The sequence below is a fragment of the Engystomops pustulosus genome, chromosome 5 (assembly GCF_040894005.1).
Source record: "Engystomops pustulosus chromosome 5, aEngPut4.maternal, whole genome shotgun sequence".
Classification (NCBI taxonomy): Eukaryota; Metazoa; Chordata; class Amphibia; order Anura; family Leptodactylidae; genus Engystomops; species Engystomops pustulosus.
Window position 1 is genome coordinate 65,518,148 of NC_092415.1, and position 25,410 is coordinate 65,543,557.

At 42.7% G+C, this 25,410-nt stretch overlaps 2 protein-coding genes across 2 annotated transcripts; one reads left to right on the forward strand and one right to left on the reverse strand.

Moving 5' to 3' along the window:
• Window positions 1-3,406: 3,406 nt before the first annotated feature.
• CEP76 (centrosomal protein 76) lies at window positions 3,407-15,992 on the reverse strand. The gene is made up of 12 exons (XM_072152276.1): window positions 15,732-15,992; window positions 13,724-13,879; window positions 12,894-12,975; window positions 11,430-11,654; window positions 10,417-10,602; window positions 9,508-9,605; window positions 9,163-9,291; window positions 8,467-8,655; window positions 8,047-8,213; window positions 7,340-7,673; window positions 6,075-6,292; window positions 3,407-3,690 (listed from the first exon to the last, which is right to left on the reverse strand). Exons 1-12 carry the CDS (start codon window positions 15,792-15,794, stop codon window positions 3,552-3,554), a joined length of 1,986 nt encoding a protein of 661 aa, XP_072008377.1. The 5' UTR covers window positions 15,795-15,992; the 3' UTR covers window positions 3,407-3,551.
• On the forward strand, window positions 15,953-24,832 carry PSMG2 (proteasome assembly chaperone 2). Its single transcript, XM_072152277.1, has 7 exons — window positions 15,953-16,182; window positions 17,349-17,520; window positions 18,052-18,110; window positions 18,195-18,313; window positions 18,386-18,559; window positions 19,410-19,530; window positions 24,705-24,832. The coding sequence occupies exons 1-7, from the start codon at window positions 16,126-16,128 to the stop codon at window positions 24,786-24,788; spliced, it is 786 nt and encodes a 261-aa protein (XP_072008378.1). The 5' UTR covers window positions 15,953-16,125; the 3' UTR covers window positions 24,789-24,832.
• The last annotated feature ends 578 nt before the right edge of the window (window positions 24,833-25,410 follow it).

Sequence of the window (25,410 nt, forward strand, 5' to 3'; positions counted from 1 at the left end):
ATCCGGGAAGACCTCAGATCAGCGTGCACCATTTTAAAATTTGGCGCCGAGCGCCAGGTTTGAGAGTGCCGCTGACGGGACTGATGCAACGCGGCTCTCTGGAAGTCGTCATTCAACTCCCAAGCGTGACCGGGAGCAGCAAGATGGCACCGCCGGGTGGCTTTGGCTTCCCAGAGCCGTAGACAGAGCCGGCTGGAGACTTTGCAGGACCAGGAAGAGGATGCCCGGCACGAATCGCAGCCCCAAGTCTCATGGGTTAAGGTATGTGACCCGCTCCCTTTACAACTCCCCCCATACTGTCCCACTTGGAGGAGACAGAGAGAGAACTCTCCACTCCCTGCCCCGTGTAGGGACAGGAAGCCACTGGTATGTGGATGCAGGGGGGGGGGGGGCTATTTAACCTCTCCACTTCCTGTCCCTGCAGGTTCAAGGGACATCCTCTAAGTGGGCCGTCATGGAGGTTGCTAGGGGAAATCAAGCTTTCTCTCAGGCAATGAGGAACAAAGATCTGGAAGTGGTCACAGGAAGAGGCAGGCTATATATATTGGGGCAGTGGCTGGCCAGCGGCAAATTGCGGCGCGCTGGACCTTTAAACTTCTCAGAGCCAGCACACGCGCACCCTAGGAGGCAGGACACACGGAAGTCATCACTGGAGCGACGACAGGTGAGTGAGGCGGCCGCCGGCATGGTGTGGCATATTGAGGCACACAGGTGCGCCTGTGACCCAAAACATGGGTCGCAGGAACACCCATGACAGTCCCAGGCCTTCGACCTCCCCTTCTTCTTGGCCTAAAGGAACCTTTGAAGAAAGCCGCGGTCCAGGATGTCATCTTCAGGCTCCCAAGATCTCTTCTCTGGCCCAAACCCATCTCCGGGAGAAGCAATTTAGGATGACAGGCTTTAGCAGGGAGACGTGGAAGGAGTTTGGGATGTGCATGGTGGGAGGAAGAAGAAGCTTCTTAGCCACAGTGTTAATGCGCTTCAGTACCTCGAATAGACCCAGGAAACGAGGACCGAGTTTGTAGCTGGGAATCCTCAGCCTGACATATCTGGAGGACAGCCACACTTTATCACCCGGAGATAAGATCGGAGGAGACCTGCGTTTCTTGTCGGCCTGGGCCTGTGTCTGCTCCCAGATGGACTTAAGGTCTTGAACAAGCTCGGAACTTCAGAAGGCTCAGAAAGAGGAAGAGCGCCTCTTCAAGAATTTAAACGGCCAGCGTCCTCCTTATTGGCGCTGGCATTCCCGGCTCGGCTATATAGCCTGGCTACTCCCAGCATCCCCTGCCGGATCTTCAGCTCATTCTTCTGAGGAGAAAGCCTTCTTGAGCGTTTCCTGTGTTATCCTGTGGCGGTCCTGGTATCCTGTGGCGGTCCGGTAATCCAGCAGCCATCCGAGGTCCTGCCTGCCTTCCGTGGTCCCCTTGTCCCTACCTTGGCTGCTGCCGAGGGCCCACTGAACGCTCTAAGGTGGTTTTCATCTACTGTCTGCTCTCTGGAGAGGCCTGGCCTGGGCTACCCCTCTATTGGATAGTGGTGACCCGGACATGGTCTGACATACCAAGTTCGGCTACTTCGCCTGTCCAGCTTGGTCCCGGTGTCCCCAGCGTCTCCACAGCTTCCCAGAGCTGCTCCAGCAGCGCCCACGCCTCCGCAGCTGCTCCCGTGGACGCGCGGCTTCCCACGCCTCCGCCGGCCTCCCCTGAGGCCGCTCGAGAGCCTCCGCCGGCCTCCCCTGAGGCCGCTCGAGAGCCTCCGCCGGCCTCCCCTGAGGCCGCTCGAGAGCCTCCGCCGGCCTCCCCTGAGGCCGCTCGAGAGCCTCCGCCGGCCTCCCCTGAGGCCGCTCGAGAGCCTCCGCCGGCCTCCCCTGAGGCCGCTCGAGAGCCTCCGCCGGCCTCCCCAGCCTGCGACTTCCCAAGTCTTTTCTGTGCCTGCTCTCCTCCTAAGGTGTCTCATCACCAAGAAGAATTGGAGGAGGCGAAAAAAGAAGAACAGTGGGCTGAAGAAGAAGAGAAGAGGGGCCCCTAAGGGGGGGTACTGTCACGGGTGTCCCCGTAATCCATGTCTCGGATCGCGGGGGCACCAGTGTCCTGCGGTGCCACACAGCCACCTGTCTGGTTCTTGTCACGGGTGTCCCCGCGATCCATGTTGCGGATCGCGGGTGCACCCATGCTCCGCTGTCCTGCCCTGCTCCCCCTCCTCTTCAGGTTCCTGGCTCCGCTCTGGTCCCAGCGTGGGGTCCGCGTGTCTCCTTCCTTCCCGGCCGCACGCACCCGCTTTGAAGGGCCAGCATCCTCCTTATTGGCGCTGGCATTCCCGGCTCAGCTATATAGCCTGGCTACTCCCAGCATCCCCTGCCCAGGCTATGAGGCACAAAGCTAGCAAACACTGCACTACGTAGCCCTCAGAACGACGGACCAAGCTTACAGTGGTCCGTGGAGGCGCATGAAGTCTGGCAGTCTGCCAGCATATAATGTGAGAAGGGCGGTCAAGTGGAGAAGTTACAGACACCTCACACCCCCCCGCTTATGAATACGCCGGACCGCTTGGTCTGGTGTTTGGGCGGCTATGTAAGGCTAGCTTTATAGGTGTGTTCTGTTAAAGCTAGCAGTTTAACTCTATTACTGGGGTAGGGCTAGGGAGCTGCTTACTTTAGTAAGCAGCTCCTAGAATGTTTATTTAGGGTGACAGGTCCTCTTTAAAAAGGTCTGTAAAAGCCATGTTAGGATATAAAAGGGTTAAAATGGTATTATCTTCAGAGCTATTCGCCAAGTAAAAACCTAATAATTAGAATTGAGTCATTTGGCAAGATATAGTTGCACTAATAACAAGACAGGAGATGCAAGTGCAGAACTAGTGGGTATGAACTTACTCGGAGTCTCTATGATATAAATAGCACAAAGAGAATATAGAGAATGTTAGTATTGAATCAAATGTAATATTAATATGGGTAACTTTATTTTCTTTTATGTTATGTTTTAGATATTTAAAGATAGGTTAAAATAGCAGCTGTTAAGCACAAAAAGAAGGGGAGTTACCTTAAAAGGGAACCCGTCATGGCATATTGGGACACAAAAACAACGACTGGTAGGAAAGGGAACCTGTTAGGGTGAGAGGAGCTGCGGGAAACATCCGATTTGAGTGTGATGGGCCTCAAACTCACATCTAGGCAAGTATAAAAAAAATAATAAACTTCAAAACCGGTCAATTTGCACCCTAAACCACAGGTTCATTGACCTGAAAGGTCCCAATTCACCCCGTAACAACTCTGTCTGTGGCCAATAAAATAACAAAACACAACATTTACTTACCTGGAGATGAATCTGACACATGGGACTCCTCTGGTCCACAGGCACAGAGAGCTTAGAATGAGATATCATATTAATGAAGAGATCATAAACAAGACTTGTGATGCCAAAATAGTTTATTGTATAAAAGACTTCACTGTAAGAAAATATACATTTCATAATAAAAATTATACATTATAAAATACAAGATACACACAGCTTGAGAAAACCTAAAGTGAAGAATGGAACGGTGAAAACGTTACGTCACAACACAGAGCGATATTTACATGCAAACATGATCCACACAGCACAAGCCGATTCAGGGTATGTGAAAACTCGCACTCGAACAGCAAGTCGCATCTGATCTCCACGACAGCCAACAATCTCATCACAGAAAGGGGACCTATGCAAAAGAAACATAAGGAGGCAATGAACCAACGACTGCCCACTAATCACAACCCCTGCCTCATCAGTGTCTTGGGTGCGGTCCTGTATTTTATGTCCTGTAATAGACCAAATGACTCCATGTACTATTGATCACATTGTCCTGTTATGTGATACTCAGATAACACCTTCATGTTCCAGAAGTGATAAACACAGGATTTACGAATACAAAGTTTAACTTGTAAGTGGCACTTAGGAGGATTCAGGATTTAATAAAACGGGGCAGATTTATCAAGTGTCTGAATGTCAAAATATTTCTAGTTGTCCATGGCAACCAATCACAGCTCAGCTTTCACTTTACCAGTGCTCATGAATATTTTAAAGGGGAGCTGTGATTGGTTGCCATGGGCAACTGGAAATATTCTGACATTCAGACACTTGATAAATAAGCCGCATTGTGTTTACTTAGAGAACAGATCAAATCTAATCAAATGAGTATGATGGAAGAAATTGTGTTACATTAAATACACCAAACTACCCATTACTTAAAGGAAACCTACCATTTGATTAGATGCATTATGAAGCAAACATACCTTGAGAATGCTGTAGCTGCACTGATGCAGGATCATATCTTGTTTAATCCCTGAGCGGAGTGGTTATGTTGTTAAAACAGATCTAACATTATGATAATGAAGCTCTGTTGCTTCTATGGCTGGTTCAGTGCTTCTCCTAGCACATTCGTTTTTCACTGCAGGAGAGGATTATGTAATCTTTGGGTTGTGCCTGAAGGCAGAATAATCAATTGCTGCACCATCCCCCAGCTGCTGTGTATGAGTGATCCAGCTCAGGTTGACTATTCCTGTCTTGACTATCCACCATTTGTAATTACAAGTTCCGTGTAATAGGTTTTTGTAGGCAGCCAGCCTGACCCAGCTTTCCCAAGGTCCTGAACGGTATAATAGTTAATTCCGCACAGGGATTAACCAAGATATGATCCTGCATCAGTGTAGCTACAGCATTCTCAAGGTATGTTTGCTTCATAATGCATCAAATCAAATGGTAGATTTCCTTTAACTTTCCACTTACTAAACTCTCTCCTCTCCAATCTATTCTAAATGCAGAAGCCAGGCTTGTTTTTAAGTTCACACTCATCCACAAAGCTCTGCATAATCCTGCACCTCTCTCTCTTCTCAGTCTATCACCAAACCTGTACTCTTCGATCTGCCAATGAAATTAGATTATGCTCTACCTTAATTCAAATCTCTCAAGATGCATAGATTCTCTAGAATGACCTTTCCCAGACTATAAGACTTCTACATAACCTCCAATATTTCAAACATACTCGAAAAAACTAACAGGCCTATCACACTCGGTAACTGCGTGAAATTTTCAAATTTCCACTAACCAACCCTGTGTCCTCCTCCTTTCTGTTATCCGGAAAACACCAGATACATACCAAGCTCCAGGTCTCTCTTCAGTAGCATTCACTTTGGACTTTGTATATAAGATGGCGGCTGATGGCTGGTTCAATTGGTTGATTTTTATTTATTAAATTATTTTATACTGTTTCCTTATAAAGAATGGCTGGACCATTATACAAGCTCTGTTACCTCGTGTCACCCCTTCATCCTTCTAGACTGTAAGCTCTTGTGAGCAGGGCCCTCGCTCCTATTGTTCCTTGTGACTGTTTATACTCTGATGTATTATGTTATTTGTATATGTCCCCTATGATTTTTAAAGTGCAGTGGAACATGATGACGCTATATAAAAATATCAGTATCAGAGCTGCTGCTTTTGCTTCTTTTATTTCTAGATTTTGTCTGGTTGTTGATAACCACATTAAAGTGAACCTGTCAGGCCACAAATTTTCTTGGCAGGTTCCCAAAGCCTTTAGATACCAATTCCCAATCTGCTTTTATAATTAACATTAAACAGTTCCACTCTTCTGTTACAAGGCTCCAATCATGATCATTATGTGCTCTTCCTCCACCCACCCTGATGCAGCCATTAGCGGCTCCAATCTGCAGGAGGGAGGGAGATCAGATGGTGATGACAATTGCAGTTAACTGGTTCACAACCAGGTAAACTTATTAAACTTTTAAAATTGAGTGGAAGCAGTAATATTATTTATAAAAACAGATATTAGTAGTATTAAAAATGCTATGAGAACCTGTCATTAGGTGAAATTGTGTCCTGATGACAGTTTCCCGTTAAGCAGTCTTCGATGGAAATTGGAATGTACAGAAAATACTTGCCACTCTGTTATCTTATTGGTCTAATGAAGCTCTTAATTCTGTATGTACCCCAACCATAACATGGGGTGTCAAGGGTCACTTTCAATCCCTCAGCAAGTTGTAATGTTACTTTTTACTGATAAATGGGCAGGAAGGTGTAGATCATTACCGCAGGCAAGTAGCAAACGCTCTTCTTGCATTTCGGTGAACAAAGTGAATGGGAAATCCTTTGAAAGTATGACCATCAGGTACTGCCCTCCGAATCGCGTCCTGAAACTCCTCATTTCCAGCGGAAATCCCTGTTGTACGCTCGATTTCATAGGCAGCCAAGGCAGGTGACAGTAGGTAAGACAATTGATCATCCCAAACTGTGGCGAGACCAAGATCCTGTACATCAAAAAATGAGATCAGAAGACGTATGGGCATTCTACCATTCATCTGCATTACAAGTTCTCTTGCTCTTGTTACATGGCCTGTATTGAGGTATAGTATATTAAGGTTTTTACTATCTTCATAGCATTCAGGATTTGCCTTTCACTTTGGCAATGTTAGGGTTCTGTATACGGGGCTTTGGTCCCTCACCCACTGGGGACTATTGTGCTGTATTGCAGCACATTTTAATTGTTAATTCCCCCCATTATAGCCCACTTTACATTCAGCATCACAGAACTATGTATTTTTTTTATAAATTATGATTTGTGTATAACCTAATAAAATGTATGCCTGCATTTTTCAGACTAACTGATGTACTACACTTCCAGTTCTCTTCTCTCAGGTAGTCATTTGGGTTCATTTGTATGGTGTTGTTTAAGGGGACAACATCACCAGATTTTACCCTATTAAACTACTACCCCCCCCCCCCCCAAGTAGGGTATGAAATGTTTGTGAAATATCACCACTTCACCTATAAAAATATCCTACAAAGTCATGTGAAAACATGCAGAGAAGAGCCGGAGAAAAGTCAAGTCGCAGGGGAAGTGACACATTAGATGCCAGTGTTGATGGTTCTATAGAACGTTTTTGGTGTCACATTAAAAATAAGAATCTCATCTTTCAGATCGCAGGAACTAGATCTTTAGTTTGCATTTCGATCTATATTATTAAATGAAAAAAATAATAATAAAAAAGGGAATATTTTCTAGGTACTATCCAACCAAATATAAGTGAATATATCTCTGCAGCCTCTAACCTTGACTCATCTTCGGTAAAATGTTACTCATTTTCACATGACTTTGCAGAGTCTTTTTTTATAGTCAAGATTTCACATTAAAAAAAAAAAATGTAATTCTAAAAAAGGAGGTTTCATACCCTACCTGGGGGGGGGGGGGCTAGTAGTTTTTTAGGATAAACTCTGATGATAGAGTCCCTTTAAAATAACTTAGTGTTTCTTGCATTTTTCTGTGTTGTCATAGTATAATGAATAGAGAACATTACCTTTCTGTGCTCCGTTACTAGAACCCGCAGCTGCAATTCAATCTCATTACTTTCTGCGGCTGAATCCAGCAGTGAGCTGCAAAGTGGAGGAAACAGAGGAAGGGATGGAGTCGATCCTGGGGAACATATGGATTTTATAGCTTCTTCACTCATAGGTTTCCACCTGGATTCATCATTCAGATCAAACACACAGAGATCCACAGAATCTGATGGCTGACAATTGGCCAGGAATCGCTGATGGTTAAACAAGCATCCAATAGTTTTGTATGGGTAGAGAGGCTTTGGTTGTTCCACCAAGGGAGGGTCATCTGGGTTGATAGGCTTATGAACGTATCTGCATAATAAGATTGAATGTAACCTTTTTGTGATAACATAAAAGACTGGATATAAATAACTTAAGCATATTTTAAAAGGCACAGGAAAGATTAGAAGCTTATTGCCCTTTCCACACTTCCTTTTAAGCAATCATATGGTGAAAGCCACTAATGTTACATTTGTGATGCACGTTTAATATATATATATATATATATATATATATATATATATATATATATATATATATATCTATATCTATATCAGAACGACTGAATGGATGCAACTTATAGAAAAGGCATCACTAGAAAAATAACTTAAGGTGATGGCTGTGACACCTACAAGTCCCTTTAAAACTATACAAGTTGCCTCTATTTGTCCCGCAATGCACATACCTTTGTCCAGTCAAACTTTCCCAAAAGGTAACAGCACCATCAGTCCCATACGTCATGACCCATGTGTGGGCTACACCTCTTCCTTTTGTACCAACACAAACATAGGCATCTAACCCAAAACCAAGAAGAAGGCTGCAAAGGAGTGTGCAATGATCTTCACAATCACCCTAAAATAGACATTACCAGGTATAAAATAATGTAACAGAAGTGTAGAATATATGATGGTTTTAAATGATGATTATTGCTCAATTTCATAGAGTCTCAAAAGGATAGAGAAGGCAGGTGGAAAGTAGAGAGCATCCATCTTTTAGAAAATATTTCTGTAAATTGAAAAAAAAAAACAAAACACAAAAAAAACGCTACATAATATAGTCTTAGGGCCAGCTTCAGTGTAGGTCCAATAATAGATAAAAAGAATACCTTATTTCTACAAAGAAATGCCAGCATTGTGCACCACTGTTCTTGTTTACCACCTCCACCGACAACTGGAGCCTTTTCATAGCCTAGGACATTTACAAAGCGCGCCGCTTGTCGAGGCGTGTCCAGTAGACGTCCTGCTCGAAGGGACCGGACGTAACTACACACGGGTCGATTAACTCCATTTTCATCCTAAGAGAATAAAAGGTGGTAAAACTAATGCTCCAAGCGAATGTATTAACCTTAAAACATTTTAAAACCGCAGGCCTATTCCACTTAATCCAGGTGATCATTAAAGGGCATCTACCACCAGGATGGTGGGTTGTATGCAAATGAGCCTTAGGGGCTCCACACTCCATTAACACCTATGGAGCATGCAGTATGCAGTCCCTAAGGCTCATTCGCATACAGTCCTTCATCCTGGTGGTAGATCCCCTTTAACTAGCCACAGAAATTATCTATGGAGAGGAGAGGGGAACGGTCACCTCCTCAGCACAGCGGGCAGACATTTGATAACTATATGTGCAGCATTATTGACACCGTGTGCATGCCGGTCTATCATTTGATAATGTCAGATAATATTAATATGATGGCGCTATATAAAGATTATTATTATAATAACACAGTGGACGGTTTCCTAATCTCCCTGACATCAAACATGCCTAAAAACCAGAAGGGAGGAGAACATTGGAAATAAACCTGTGCAAAGATCTTCACAAGTCTGGAGTTGTGGGATGGACGGATTTGAAGATATTCCCTCCACCACTGTTTTGCATAGACCAAGAACAAACGTTCCTTCTCTGCAGTCTTCTGTCTCTCCAGGGTCAGCTAAAATGTAAAAAAAAAAAAAAAAAAAGATATTTTATATAATCAGCTGCAAGAAGTTTCATGACTACCATTCACAAATTTCTTTCATCCATATAAATATGTAAGCTTTCTGCAATAGTAAATAGGGAGGGGGCAACTGCTGTGCTCTTTTGTTCTGAGGAGGCGTTAGAAAAAGAACTACTATATATTTCATATATCAATGCAGGAGTACCTTACCTGAGTGTTGACAATCTCTGGAGACAAGGTTTGGGTTAGAGGAGGATACAGCTCAAGTTTGACATTTAGGACTCCAACTGGGATTTTACATTCTGCACCTGCACGGTAACGGAACCAGGCGAGTTAATCATATTTCTAATACTTTACGGTGAACAGCAAATACTTATAAGGCCAATGGAAATATTCATTATCGTATAATCTTGTTTATGTCATCTATGAACTGGTTATTGTACTTCAATATTAAACATATTAAACTAGTTTAATATTGAACCGGAAAAGGGCAAGACTGGTGGGCAATCCCTCCAGACACCAGTACCCCTTGTGCTATACTATAGAGATCCTGAAAATATGCTGTTGTAGGAAATTAACTTTTTTTGGATAAACATTTTGTTGTCTTTTTTGGCTATTTTACAGAGGTACATTGCAATCTTACAGAATTTAAATAATGCTGTTAAAATTAATTTTTCCATTGTGTTATTACAAATGCTGCAGGCACGGAATTTTTCTAGGGACATTTAGGAGTTAAAAAAACAGATTTAAATACATCTTAAAAACTGTCAATAATGTTGTCCATTTTTACCCTATGAAACAACTAGCCCAGCTGTTTTCTGCAATAAGAATTTCATGTCCCACTACCCATGTTTTACCCCTAGGCTCAAGTTGAAAATGTCGCACAAATGTATTTTTTTAACTTTTTAAAATGGACAAATCAATGTAATATTTTTTTTAGGGGGGGAGGGGGAGGTTTGAAATAAGACTAAGAAACTTTACAATCTGCACTGAAAGAAATTATTTTGAAGTATTTCTAGTAATAAAAGAATATGGTGGATGAAGTTTACAGAGTGCTCCAAATATTACCTTCAAATATACAAGACCAATAACATATTTGAAAATACATTGAAATCTTACCGACACCTTGAAGCTCAACAGCAAGACTTGTCACACCCCTATCGACTCCCAATACTGAACGCCACTCCAGAAAGTGGGATGCTACTAATGTGGTTTCTCCAGATGTGTCAGTCTTGATCAGGACCAGCTGTATAGGGTCACAGATAGACAACAGGGTAGTGGCATCCGCCATTCTGCTGGCGTCACCTAGATAACAGAGGGTTCAGTGCAGTCTAGTATAGTATAGTATAGCATTTCAGAAAGATAGATGGATAGATATTAATGAACTAAAGTGGTTTCTAAACTAAACCTTAGAAGCTATTTTTATTACAGAAATATAGAGAGCAGGTGATAAAACTAAACTTTGTAATTTATGTCATAAACAAAAACTGCTTCTTTGATTTTTTTTTTTTGCTAATTTTTTCTCCCGTAGTGAGCTGTATATCAGAAATCCCATCAACATCTGGTAGATAAGAAAAGAGGCTAAATATGAACTCTATACTGAACTGCTATAACTATAAAATATTTCCCTTGATGATTCAGCTCTATGGGAAGATTAGCCTATACAGTGACAGTTTATGAAGCCGAACATTATCAGTTTTCTTAATCTCTCAGCTGCCATTGGATGTAGGACAGAAAGCAAAGAAAAGAAAAGGAAAAAGAAGAACACAGTAACATATTTCTTTAATAAATTATATTACAAATTTTACCATTATGATCTGCACTTGTGATTTATGCAATTTTAACAAAAGTTAAATTACACTTTAAGTGTCAAGGTATAGTCAATTGCTGGATGAGGAATCATCTACACAAAGTGGGAGATGTATAAAGCTGTATGCGCTCAGATTCTGGAGTAATTTTAACAAAAAAAAAAAATTGTCTAAAATTTGTCGCGCAACATTTTTTTAAGGTTTTTAGAAACTTTTCCGACTAGCATGAAAAGAAAAATAACCTAAAAAAAAAGGGGGTTTGGCTTTGCAGAAAAAAAAAATTACTATTTTTATATACAACTAATAGAAATAAAATCTACAAACCTAAGCTGTCCTTATGCACTTCGAGCAAAAAGCCATCTTGGAAGTCGGGTTCACAGGCACAAGGGATGGGTTTGGAACGAAAGCGCTGGTTCCTAAAGTGCAGGCTTAATGTAAATGTGGAGCACACCTGACCAGGGAGAGGGTCCAATTCTTGAAGGTGTTCCAGAAATGCTTTTCCACCTAGGACTTGCAGATGAAGATATCTTCGGGATGGGTCTATATTAGCTGTGGAGAGAAAATGTGAATTAATAAAGAACTGACCAGAACCAAAAGACCAGACTTAAAGAGAAATGTTTCAAAACCTCCAATATCCTTTAACACAAGTTGCTGCACCAATTCCAACATAGTGCAAACATGTATTATGTTAAAATTAACATGTCCCTAAAATTCTATGCTCTTGCCTGTTCAGGAATAAAACAGCAAAACCTGGAGTAAAGACCACAATCATAGAAAAATAAGTACACCTTTATTAAAAACTAAATAATGAAATCCATAAAAATAGAGAACAGACATAACACACTAAATGAGACATCCCAATTTGGTCTGAAAAATAAAGGAGAATATCCCATGTGGTAAAAAAGTACCTACACACAGTATGTATATAGGAATATGAGTGCTATCAGATATGGATCAAATGGAATACAAACCAAGGGATGCTGTCCCCAGCATGTGTTTCGTGTTTGAGCTTCTTCAGGAATTCTTCAAGAATAAAGTTAAACCTGCACATGCTGGTAAGTACAGATGTCAAGTTAACATCTCTAACATAGGACCTTATTTAATAGAAAATGACCCATAAATAATCGTTTCCTAGGATTTGTATGGTTTGGCTTTAGCATTGACCTCGTGCTGTTTAGAGTGGGCTTGCAATACACTGCACACTTCAAAAAAAAAAAAAGTGTACCTTTTTAGGACCATTTAAATGCAAAGTCAAACAATGGAACAATAAATATTGTATATCTATATCTCACACCAGGCGGCAGACTCTTACTATCCTGTCTGGACTGCACAATTAACGGGATATTCCCATAGTAACTATTGAATGGATGATAGATGTGGGTCCCACTTTCGGGAGGTCCGCAAACCTCATTCCTGCAGCCAGCCTAAAAAGGGAAAATGCTGTGCATTCAGGGCAAGTACTATAGATATCTTAGGCTTCACGGTCAGAACCGTTTCTTTCTGACAAAAGATACAATCCGGTCAGCTAAATACTTGCAACTAATAGGACTCAATGCGCAAGTCTGGCAGAGCTCTGCTACATAGTCAAATAAACAAGTCCAGATACAGCAGAATCTTAAGAAAGCTCAAGGACTGCAAACATATGCCATACATAAGGGTGTCAGGTTTTACTGCTCTGTACCTTTGTGCTAAATAAAGAATGGACATCTGATGAGCGAGTGCCGCTGATCATTCCTTCTATATGGATTCTGTGATGTATAACGCAACATGTATGAACTACAATCTTACTTTTCTTCAATGTCCTTGGTTCCTTATCAACAAAATGAATTGCTGGTTTGGGTGTAGAGGTGAATTCACGTGAAAGGCCATCCTGTCAATAAAAGAGAAAAATAAGTGATAAGACATTTAAAAAAAGTGATCTCCTTCACAAGGCATAAGACCCCATGTGACACCACGGTGCACAGTCCTACAGTCCTAGATTATCTCTAGATACATTAATTATACCACATCACATATAGACTGCATAATCTCTTGACTTCCAGATTAAGTCACGGTTCCTTCGCCCACTTCTGTTTCCTTTAAAGGTTCCATTCATCATGTTTGTGCAAACAGAGACCTGCTCCATTTTTCAGTGGCAATGCCAAAACACCAGGGCACAGTATAGTGCCCCATTTTTAAATCAACATCTCGGACAAATTGTTACAGCAACACGTATAAGTCTTTTCTCCCTGACATCAAGAGGTTTACCATTAAATAGTGTTCTTCATAAAAAAAATCTGTTGTGGGGAGGATACACGTGTCTCCTAATGCTACCATGATCCATCTGCGCATAGCACTCTGAAAATCCCTTCCTGCTCCCATGCTCAGCTGCACAGTCATATGATTATACAAATTCACACAACTGTGGCCAAGCCTGGAATTTAGTTTTTCCGAACACCCAAGAAAATAAACCTGTGTGGGTCTGATTTATGAAAAAAAGATATGACAGGTCCAATTTACTCAGGGACACCACACTGTCTCCCTTTCAGGTCAATAAGCCCTACATGTTATCATCTGAAATGGTGTATATTTAACAGCAGCACATCATTTTATTCACCAGAACAAAGAAATAGAGATACCTCCAGGAAATGCAGTTCTTTCATGACATCATCAATAATTCCTCTGCGTCTCAAGGCTTTTATCAGATCCTCTTCTGAGAAGTTATGGCTTTCATCTCCTAATTCATCCTTTATCGTCTCTGCAAGCACCTCACGGATTTTGCTATGTACATTCATCTAAACATAAAGATGCCGAATTGTTATTCAAATGTAGTAATAATAAAACAGCCCATAAACAAAACCTACTTGTTATAACAACGTTTAAAGGGGGTCACGGTCTATCCAATGGGGTGGCTCAGCTTACTATGCCAGGTGTAAGCTAGGCTGCTGCAGGAGATGTGTAGTATTATATGGTCACCAAGCAGATTAACAGGAAATCATTTAAATCCCCCCCTTCACCCTCCTAGATTGTAAGCTCTTGTGAGCAAGGTCATTGCTATTGCTTCAACTAACCAGTTTATTACTTTGTAGTGTCTTGTTTTGTTTGTATATGTACCTGATGATCTGTAAAGCTCTGCAGAATATGATGGTGCTATATAAAGTTATATTATTATTATAATGTAGCTTCCAGGATGGGAGACCTCTTCAATTATGTTTATCTGCTCTAAAAGACCATATGGACAGAGGTTGTCTGTTTTAAAAATAGGAGTCACCACAGGAAATCACTGGCTGAAGTACTTGTAGGTCTCTACTACAAGCCCTAGATTAGCAGCCTGTGAGGTTGAGAAAATACAGAGTTTTGGGGACTTGGAGCAGTAAGTATGGTTTTATTAGGTTGCCAGCCTCCAGCAGACCCTTGTGTAATTTAGCTTCATCAGAAAACCTATTGTCCTAGAAAAATCACCTAAAAATTCAAGAAAACCACTATATTTCTTACTCTCCAGCCTTAAAGAGGACCTGCCATCCCCCCCCAAAAGACCCCCTCCAAATATGCCCGCCATAATCCTATGCCATTTATTAAAAAATTTATGTTGTGAAAGTGTGTTTTAATCGATCCGACCTCTTACCATATAAGAGGTCGGATCCTCGTATCTTGTGAGCTGCAGTCGGCCTTGGGGGGCCGGCCGACACACCCTCCACGTCCCTGTCAGCTGCCGGCTCTATGCGATGTGGCGATCCCTGTGAACTGCCGCGCCGTGCATATTGACAGCTCCAGACGAATGTTATACATATTCGGCCAGTGCTGTGAGCAAGCACAGAGCGGCCGCAGCCACTGTCCGCCGCCTTCTACATAATCCGAAACCGCATCTCTCCGTGTCCCTCCCGTCAAAGAAGACAAAGTGTTCTTTCTGGTGTTACACATCGGCCACATACAGCCCCCACCCCTCTTTGCGAGCCCCGGCCGCTAAATGCTGCCGCTCACAGGGATCGTCGCATTGCTTAGAGCCGGCAGCTGACAGGGGCATGGAGGGGGTGTGTCGGCCGGTCCCCTCATGCATAAGGCCAACTACAGCTCACAAGATACGAGCATCCGACCTCTTATTTGGTAAGAGGTCGGATCGATTAAAACACACTTTCACAACATAAATTTTTTAATAAATGGCATGAATAGAAAGCTGCTGGGGGAGGATTATGGCGGGCATATTTGGTGGGGGTCTTTTTGGGGGGTGACGGGTCCTCTTTAAGGTTATTCCGCAATGTGCGTCTGGTTAGGAAGTTTATGTTTATATGCAGCAGATGTGTAGAATAGTTTTTGGATGCACCACAGGAGTACTCGGAGGAAGCCAGCCCCTGGCCGCCCAATCTCTTGACCTAATGATCTGTCTCATTATCTATGGGGGCCCAGCTGCAGTCAGACCCTCACTGGTCAGCTCATTATTCCCAATCCAGTAGATAGGGAATCCCCCATACTGCTGATCTTAGTACTTTGGAAAATTTACAACTAAAAGTTTGTATACTATCCGTAACCATGGAAACACATCAGCTGGCCCAGGAGCTGTAGACACAACAAAAGTGTATGATCTTCATTACTTTCCATATGTGATTCACTGCACCAATAAAACCGAATTGTCTCCACATCTGCACTCACCCGGTTGAGCTGCTCGTGAATGATCTGTTTGAGCTCTGTGGTTTTCTCCGGCGGCAGAGACATGATTGTAAAGGTCTTCCGTTATACAATGTGAATATGACCCTACACCGCGGACATCTACATGATGATAAGGATGCGCCTCCCCGAGAAGTCAGGCACTAGAAGCGGGAGACGCGGCGGGAGGCTGCCCTGCACACTGCCTGACCGCATCTTTACACAGTATCTCCTATGACAGCAGGGCCTTTGAAGGACGCCCTTTCTATACAGGCATCTGCGAGGACACCTATAACGCCACGATTATACAGGCATATACTAGGGCAGCTGCAGCCGTGACAGTGGGGTCTTTTATGGACGTCTATTGTGCGCGTCACATGTGATACAGCACCGCACAGTCATGTTTGTACCGGCGGCAGGTGACTGGCGGCCCCCAGCGGACTGCACACTAGTGATGGTAACAGCCGGCGTCCAGCGCTTCATTATATGGATCTGATCGGGGGGGCTCAGAAGATTTATGTCGGGGGATTTGTGGGAATAGTAAAAGGGGGGTTCCAGCTAAATTTGTATGATATGATAAATCATCAGTATCCGATCAGTGGGGTCCTGCACTCTGGTTTACATCTTACTGGCTGCCTCAGAATAACAGCGCCGCCTCTGTTTAGTGGTGGGGCTAAGTTATTGCGGCTCATTTCCCATTGCAACTACGTGGAGAGCGGTTAATCATCTGTTATTTGTACTGTTTTTTGTTTCTCATACCTTTACAGGTTATTTTTTTGGTCTTTTAAAATATTTTAATTTTGGCAAAACTGCATAAAGCAATAGAGCAGACGATAATAGTAAATTTTTGTAATCTGCTGTATTAACCCCTCAGGAACACAGTTTTCTGTTTTTTTTCCTCTTGCATTTTTTATTTTATATTTTTGCATACCACATTCCGAAAGCCTTAACTTTTTTTTTTTTTTTTTTTTTCCATTTACAAGGCAATATGAAAGATTCTTATCTGTAGCAAATGATATTTGGTGTTAGGAAAAATACACTGAAAATCAGCCTTGTGCCTTCAATTTTTTTAAACCATATTTTGACAGCCATTACTTTTTTATACTTGGGTATCTCATCCCTAGGGCATTGGTGATGAACCTATGGCACAGGTGCCAGAGATGGCACTCAGAGCCCTCTCTGTGGGCACCCAGGCCATCACCCAGCACAAAGGTCACCATTCAGGACCTGAATCAAGGAGGTTTGCATAGAGCTTTATAACCATTGTAGCCCCATGATTCATCCTGTTAAGAGGACTTGAGAGGGAAACAACAATGATAATCTGAATTTCTCCTGTATCGGTGCCCTCAGGGCGCCAATACGTTTGAAACCTGTTACTGTAAATTGGCATTTTGCTTGTAGTTTCGGCACTCAGTCCCTAAAAGGTTCGCCATCACTGCCCAAGGGAGTATGATCGCTCATACAATACAATACAGGTCTGCTGTATGGAGCACCTAACAACTGCCCTGTATGGAGAGGGCTCAGTCTGTGTTCCCTACCCAAACAGCATTTTTTTTTAAATTTATTTTGGGGTTGGTGGCTGGTGAGGATTGCACTCTTGTGATTCTTTCACTTTTCTTTCAGCCTGCAGTGTCTGTGGGAAATGTTGGACAACTTGCCATTGACCTGATCATTTCTTCCCTGGAGATGATAAAGGTTGGATACTTTTACACAGACTGTCTTGTACCTATGGTGGGTAATAATCCATATGCTACTAATGATGAGCATGCGAAGGAACTGTGCATAAATGCAGAAGGTGAGTACATGACACACATGAGGGTTTCCTGCGTTTATTGTAGGAGTGCCCATAACTACAGTTTTTTGGGGGGAATGCTGTAGGAAGCATTCCCTCATTCTGCAACTTTCTATCTGCTCCAGAACTTAGATATCCTGATGAGAAATATAAAAAAGGACACCTATTAGATGAAAGGCCTGAATGCCCTAGATCGTGTTTCAGAGTGCCCAAAGCGATCAAAGAAACCTATACATATTCTAGAAAAGATGGTAGATCTAATACGCTGTGTATGAACAAAGCTTGTCTCCTCTAAGTTTCTTATAAACATGGTAGATAAAAATGAACAAGTAATGGAGTTTGGACACTCACTAGTGGGTTTTTTTTTTAGACAGTGTTATAGAAGGAGGGGTGAATAAATGGACGTGATGGGTAAAAAAAAAAATTCCATTTTTCAGAAAAAACCTCCAAACTTTTAGCCAGTGAGTTTTGCTGCTTAATATGATGTGTCCAGTCACACTCTATATTTCTCTATGTTCACACTGGTTTCCACAGTTTATGCAGGGCCTGAGAAGAAGCTTGCTGTCCTGCAGATCAGATCTCCATTGATTAAGGTAGTGGTAATGTTAGACATACATTGATATGAGATTGATTTCAATAGGCCTTTATATGTCTCACTGTGTTCTCTGTCTCTGCAGAAAAAATCCAGAGCCTTCTGTCAGGCTTTAACCTCTTGGATTAAGGAGTGTGCGTTTACCAGAGTGGTTGTCATTTCCAGTAGCCATGCATACCAGCGAGATGACAGCCAACTATTGGGGTATGTCCTGAAGTACAAACCCTTAGCAATGTGGTAATAATACAGTCATGAATACATGTGTCTCTTCTGCAGGACTCCCTTTCGTTACTTAGTCACTCCTGCTTTGCAGACATTGGTGGAAAACACATTGAAGACATTAGAGTGGAAGGAAATGGAGAAGATTTCGTTGTATCCAGACATAAATGAGGAGGAGAAAAAGATTTCCATCCCTGGAGGTGGCTTCACAAAGCAGTTGTTTAAAGACTGGTAGGTGTACCTTTAAAGTACATATAGTGACTTTCCACTGGTTGGGGATTGGCCCCCAACTTTGGGATGTGTTGTCTACAACAGCACTTTGGTTATTTTCTTCCTATACCCTAGGAATTCATTAATGGTATAGCTTTAGCTGCAGAACCCTTGTCTATATTATGTATAGCAAAATATAAGTATCATAGACGGAGAGTACCTCAGGATACGCACACCTTTTTAACTCCTTAACAACATGCGTCATACTAGTATAAAGGATTGTAAACTAAGTGCACTAACCTACTGGTGCATGTCCCCTATGGCAGGATCCATTCTACTTTAAGCTTCCTGTGCCTTTGTTTAAAATAAATAAATAAATCCTAAAAAGCCTAAAAATTATGCTAATGAGACTGCGGGGTTCAAGGCACCATTAACACCTCTGGAGCCCCTCATTTGTATAATTTCAAAAGCATGTTGTGGCAAAAACCAGAGCATAAGCTAAAAGAAGAGCAGATCCTGCCAGGGGGCCACACACCAGTATGTCATTGTGCTTTGTTTACAATCCTTTATTGTGGTGGTAGATGTCTTTTAAAGATAACCTGTCACCACGTATGCAGCCAGTGACAGGTTCCTATAGAGCTCTATTCACTGACTGACACCATTCTTTCAGCTATAAATTGTTTCGCTTACATAAATAATTAAGGATTCACCAAAAAAAGAAAGTGCCGCCCTCTGCAAACTACTCAGGCAAACTGCACATAATGTTTGCACTGATTGTAAATGTGGGCCAATGTGTGCCTCCTCCGGCATCACACAATCTAGTATAGCGCTATGACTTTGTACTGGTAACTATCCTTACTCTTTACTATAGCTGCTCTGCAGGGATACCTATGGCTGTTGTGCTGAAATTCTGCTCAGAAGGTGACAACATCCCTGATGCTTTTGCTCTTCTTGATCACATTAACCGATGGCTGAATTTGCTTGATCACAGAGTAAGTAATCTTTAAATAAGGCAATATCTCAATAGTCATATTCACAGTAGGAATACTGAAATATTAGTATGAGGGGAAAACATGTCTATGCGATGCACTTATGTGCAGCACATTTTGAATCTGTAGCTAGTAAATGGTATCCAAGAGTCAGATTATAAAGGTTGTAGTTGGGTTTCACACCTGGATTATGTCTTGTATATGTGTGGGACACATTCCCCTGCAGTCCAACCTCCTGTGTGCTCTCATCATACACCATCGTATTGGATACCTTTACCTCTAGGCTGTATTTTATATTGTCCATGATGCAGCAGGAGGGCATTACATGATCAGCTACAGACTGTACCACTTTACCAGCTAAGAGACAGAAAAGCAAAATCTTCTCACTGTATTGTTCTACATATAATGTAAGTGACCAGAAGTGTACAATCAGAATAAGAGAACATTATTATTGTTCATATGTATATGACAGAACAACAGTAGCTATGATGCATTTTGTGCTTCCTTATGTGGAGAGTGTTTGTGGTATAGTCCATCAGCAGGAAGTAAGAAAGCGACCTTCTGTCTGATGTCAAATCCATGTCACTTTATCCAGGTCACAATCAATTTAGGAATGAAGAAATTTTCTCATTTGCCATGACAGCGCCAACTGAGAGAGGGTCCGTCCCTGGAACAGGAAACCTGCGCCTAAAATGAATGGTCTTCCACAACTGGTTTCCTGTGGGCATTCACGAGCAAAGGAGGCGGTTACCTGAAGCAGTTGTCAGCAGGTGCCAGGGAGCGCCTCTGCACAGAAGAGGTCCGGGATTTCAGGCTGGTTGTGCCAGGCTGATCAGCAGCGACCAGGTCAGGGCTGTACCTGCAGCGGTTAGTGCGGTAGGCGCGTCCCTACTGCACTTCCGTATATCCATGGGAGTTGCGACCGGAAGTGACGTGTGCTTGGGGTGATGTCTTCTAGCGGGGACGCGTGGCTGCCGATATGTGCAGGGAGGCAGCATTTGCAGATTTCCTGGTAGAGCTTCAGAGGACCTGCAGGGTTTCTGCCAGGGGAACCCAAGTTGGTCCAGGATGGGATGTTTGAGGGGCTGAGAGTTAAATTCCGGCCTGATTTATGGTATCTGGCGGACAGCTACGATCACACCCCAATCCACCATCCTGTACAGGAAGAGCCATCCAGATAGCAGGTGTCTACCATTATTTTCAGTTCAGGGCAATTCCCTTTGGTGTTGCTATTGCACTAAGGGCGTTTACAAAAATCATCTGGGAGAGTTAGTTTTTCAGGGCACTTGGGTTTCCGTCTCCAGGGACAGGTCATGCAACTTCGAGGAATTATTGGTAGTCCTGAGGGCCTTAGAGTCCGCTATTCCAACAATAGTAGGAGCGGACTTGAAGGTCCTCTTGGAAAACATGATAGCAGTTGCATACGTGAACCATCAAGGGGGCACAAGAAACCCAGAGCTCATGGAGGTAGCAAATCAAATGTTCTCTCTTGCAGAGATATCTCTGTCATTCTTAACGGCAGTTCATATCCGGTGCGAAGACAGCGAGATGGTGGACTTCCTGAGCCGCCATTCGCTAAAGCGAGGAGAGTGGGCCTTCGATCCGGTAGTGTTTCCGTACATGGTCAGGTTGTTGGGCACTCCAGCAATTGAAATATTCTCTACTCTGAAGAACAATAAAGTTCAAAAATTCTACTGTTTAGATCAGAGCGAAAGACCATCAACGGTAGACTCGTTCGCCCAGAAGTGGGGTTGGAAGCTGGTGGATGCCTTCCCACCTCTCCTCCTTATACCGAGAACCCTGAGGAAGATCAGGGAAAACAGGTCCTCCTTATTAAGAGAATTCGCAGTGTTGGATCCTTGGGTACTCCCTGCGGTGGAGGACCTTCTCCATCAGGGCCCGATAAGACATCCCAGCGTAAAGAACTTGAATGTGTCGGCCTTGCGGCTGAAAGGCTAATTCTTAAACATAAAGGTGTACTGGATGCCGTTATCCCCACATTACAATTAACCTGGAATCCTATTGTGTATGGGATCTATGCTAGAATATGGAAGACTTTCCTTGAGTTTGGGAGGGGACCCTGTGATAAATGTGGCCAGAGGTGTGACCAGCTTCAAAGGACCTCTGCAGCCGAATAGTCTCTATGCATCCCAACCCCTATTTTCAAATGGAAGACAAAGAGCCATAAAAACTCTTAAGCCCCTGAAAAGCCCGAAACGGCAACTACATTTTTGGATTCCTTATAGTCAGGAAATCGCAATGGTTCTATTCCTGAGGCTCTAGCACCCTTGGGTCCAGATATATTAATATATCTGGGTGGGACCATAGCAAATGGGTTTGGTTTGATATCAATGGGTTCCAGGGATTCTCCCAGATCCAATGATACCAGAACTATGACCCTACAACTTCCCCTTGAAGAGCTATGGCTTTTCCAGGGTTTGAAATGTGATACCAGGTAGGAGGAACCCTTAACTCCTGTTGGGTGGGCAGAGGTGTGTTTGAACCTGATGTAATCGGGCACATCTAAGGTCACATCGTCTTTCACCTGGGGGAAATCTTGCCGTCACTAAGCGCAGGGAGGATCTTACAGTGTGGACTATCCATCCCCCATTAGGCCACATACAAGGTAACGAACTCGCTGAACTGATGATACTTGTAGTGCTACTTTTGTATATTTGTGCTCTGTTAACATATATAATTTAACCTGTGTTGCTCTTGTATCTCGATTCACGAATCTCATGTCCGTGTTTCCACTTCTATGCAAGTTACCGGTTTGTTTCTCACCCTATATAATCCCGTTACGGACTGGGCTCATATTAAAGGAGAACTGGTGGCAGCTCTTTGGGTTCAGGGTTGTGATTTATTTGTTGTGCTATTTTGGGAAGTTGTGTGAACAAATTAAAATCTCTTCCTGCGCCTCTTAGAAACCGTTTGTTGTGGGAGTGTCTATAAAAGGATAACTAAGTGACTTTGCGTTTCTTTAGGGGTCCGAAACGTCACAGTTTGCTTCACAGGCCCCAATAGATCTGGATCAACCAAACCTGACGGTTGTTCTGTTGTTTCTGCAGGTAGGGCTAGGGAAAGGCCCTAAAGGCTCTCCTTGGTCCTTAGGGCTCTGTTTTGACCCCCACCCCTCTTTGAGCCTCTAGAGGACATTTGAACTAAGTTCTTGATGATTTTTTTGTTTGTTTTTTTAAGTCGTTCTCTTGCTAGCGGTCGCCTCTACCAGATGAGTTGGGGAACTAGCAGAGCTTTTTTTCTGTAGGCCCCATATCTACAGGTGCTTTTTGACAGACTTATCCTAAGGACTGATCTGGCATTCCTTCTGAAAGTGGTGTCAAAGTTCCTTCAATCCCAAGAGGTGATCCTACCTTCCTTTCACAACTACCCTATGACTCATTTAGAGGCTTTGTCTCAAGCTGGATGTTAATAGGTGTGTGCTAGGGTATGTAGACAGGACTGTTGCCTTCTGAAAGTCAGATGACTTATTTGTCTTCTTTGCTAGAGCCTATATAGGAACTAAGGTCTCGTCATCCAAGGCGTCCTGGATAATGACTGCCTTAAGTTGGCCTACAAAGCTCTAGACCAACCCGTATCGGGGCATCTTAAAGCCCATTCAAACAGGGCCCTAGCAACATCATGGGCCGAATTCAAAAATGCCTCCATCAACCAGATCTGCAGAGCCGCTACCTGGTCCTATCCGCACATGTAGATGTGGTGGGTGCTGGTGATTTTTGATTTTAGGAAGGTCCTCTCTTACTTTTCACCCTCCCTGAGTGTTTTCTTTGTTATTCTGTCTGTTGGTGCTGTTGAGGTGAATGAGAAAACAATATTTACCGTTTCATGGAACCCCAACAGCACCATGTATTTCCACCCGGGTGTTCTGTAAAGATTGGTGTAGGTTCACATGTGAAGCATGTAAATAGATATTTATTTATTATTTTATATATTTTTTATATATATATATATATATATTTTTTTTTTTTTTTTTTTAAAGTTTCAGTTAACTATACGTTTTATTACACTGGCCATACATTCCCTTTGAGTCTCTGTAACCACTGAGGCTGGTGGGGAGGAGCATTAATTTTATGCTCTGTTTTCCTGACCAGGGGTGGACCCTCTCGTTGGTTGGTACTGTCGTGGTTCCATGAAATAATGTTACTGGTAAATAACGAACTGTAATCAGATTAGGAGCAATAACTAAATAAGGAAATACACACTGACCTCTACATAATGTAAAGGGGAAATAATATAAGGAAGGAAAAAACACCAGCGTGAAACTTGTGTCCGATAGTATTGTGATATCACAATAAACTGTGCCAAATACTGTTACTCTTTTAACAAATCATTAGCATTATGTGTGGAGATGGAAATAAAAAAGCAACATCAAATGCAACCAATTTAAAGCCACATTCACACGTTATATATTGTATAATACGTTTTCAAAACCTCATCCACGTTTGAGAGAAAAAAAAGTCATCTCTATGGTTATGAATTAGTATGAGATTTCAGTCTCTCCTAAACCCGTTCTGGTGCTCTGAAGGTTATCAAGGTAGAACTTGTAAGAATTCCCTTAGAATTTATTCCCATCAGAAATTCTGATTCATCTGCTGAAGGTAGGCAATGAAGTTATCTAATGAATATGATGGTAGAGTTGGTAACTTTGCACAAGAAAAAGTGTTTTTGTGATGCACACTATCCCCTATAGGAGCTGCCAAACAGTCACAGATGGATCCCACATCTAGAAATTAGTAATAATAAAACAGTCTGACCGGAGCTCCTTGTGTGTCCTCTTATATATCCTTTGATAAATCGATGATTTCACTCCTTTCCCAACTATGTTACAAATTCTTCCGTATACTTCCACACAAACGGTATTTGGATGGGAATAGATCGCTATTCAGACAGTTTTAAGCTGCGTTTTCTTGCATCCTGTAGCCAAATAGTGTACAGCTACTATAGAAGAGATTAAGCAGCAGATAGGGTAGTATGTTCAAATATATGGAGTTTATTTTATTAAAACATACTCACAAAATAGAATAAAAACATGCGCATATAAAATCCACCATGTGGACGCCAGACTCGCTAGTTCGCCCAACTTTGCACAAGACTTCAATCTATCTGCAGTTTGTTGTGACACTTTCTGGATCTGACCTATGCTTCTTGCCTGTTTTTAGGAAGATGTCGGCACAGCTCACTGGAAGATCCCAAGCTCCTGGAAATTACTATTCGGCAGCGGTCTTCCATCAGCACTTTTCTAACTTAAGTTTTGTCTTATCTGTTATAAAGAATTAATATTTTCTAAGCTTTTGTTGGTGTGGTAGATTTATTGATTATTTATTGATGTCTGTTTTTGACCATGACCACTGATGAACTGGCAGATTAGTGGTTTTACTCACAGCAGTTTTTTAGAAAACCAGTTCTACCAATCTACTGCCAGAATCGCTGATAAATAGTATATACTCGTGTAGAAGCCGAGTTTTCAGCACAAAAAATGTGCTGAAAAACGTCCCCTCGGCTTATACACGAGTCATATAGGAAGTTAAAAATACTTAAAAAATAATAAACGTATATACTCACCCTCCGGTGGCCCCGATGTGCAGCGCTGCTCCCCCGATGTCCACGCGGCTCGTCTTCAGACTTCCGCGCCCGTCTTCTTTCTTCTGCAGGGCGCGTCATACTAGGCGTCGGCCGAGAGAGAGAGCAATGGCGGCGCCCAGCAGAAGAAAAAAAGACGGGCGCGGAAGCCTGAAGACGAGCCGCACGGACATCGGGGGAGCAGCGCTGCACATCGGGGCCACCGGAGGGTGAGTATATACGTTTATTTTTTTTAATGCTGGGGCAAGCTGTATACTACTGGGGGCAGGCTGGGGTGCTGCATAC

Coding starts and splice junctions, on each gene's coding strand:
- PSMG2 (XM_072152277.1), top strand. CDS start 16,126: ATGTTTGTACCGGCGGCAGGTGACTGGCGGCCCCCAGCGGACTGCACA. Junction 17,521..18,051: donor ACTGTGCATAAATGCAGAAG/GTGAGTACATGA, acceptor TGGTTTCCACAG/TTTATGCAGGGCCTGAGAAG. Junction 18,111..18,194: donor TCAGATCTCCATTGATTAAG/GTAGTGGTAATG, acceptor CTGTCTCTGCAG/AAAAAATCCAGAGCCTTCTG.
- CEP76 (XM_072152276.1), bottom strand. CDS start 15,794: ATGTCTCTGCCGCCGGAGAAAACCACAGAGCTCAAACAGATCATTCAC. Junction 9,292..9,507: donor CAGAGATTGTCAACACTCAG/GTAAGGTACTCC, acceptor TTTACATTTTAG/CTGACCCTGGAGAGACAGAA. Junction 7,674..8,046: donor GAAAGTTTGACTGGACAAAG/GTATGTGCATTG, acceptor CTTATTATGCAG/ATACGTTCATAAGCCTATCA.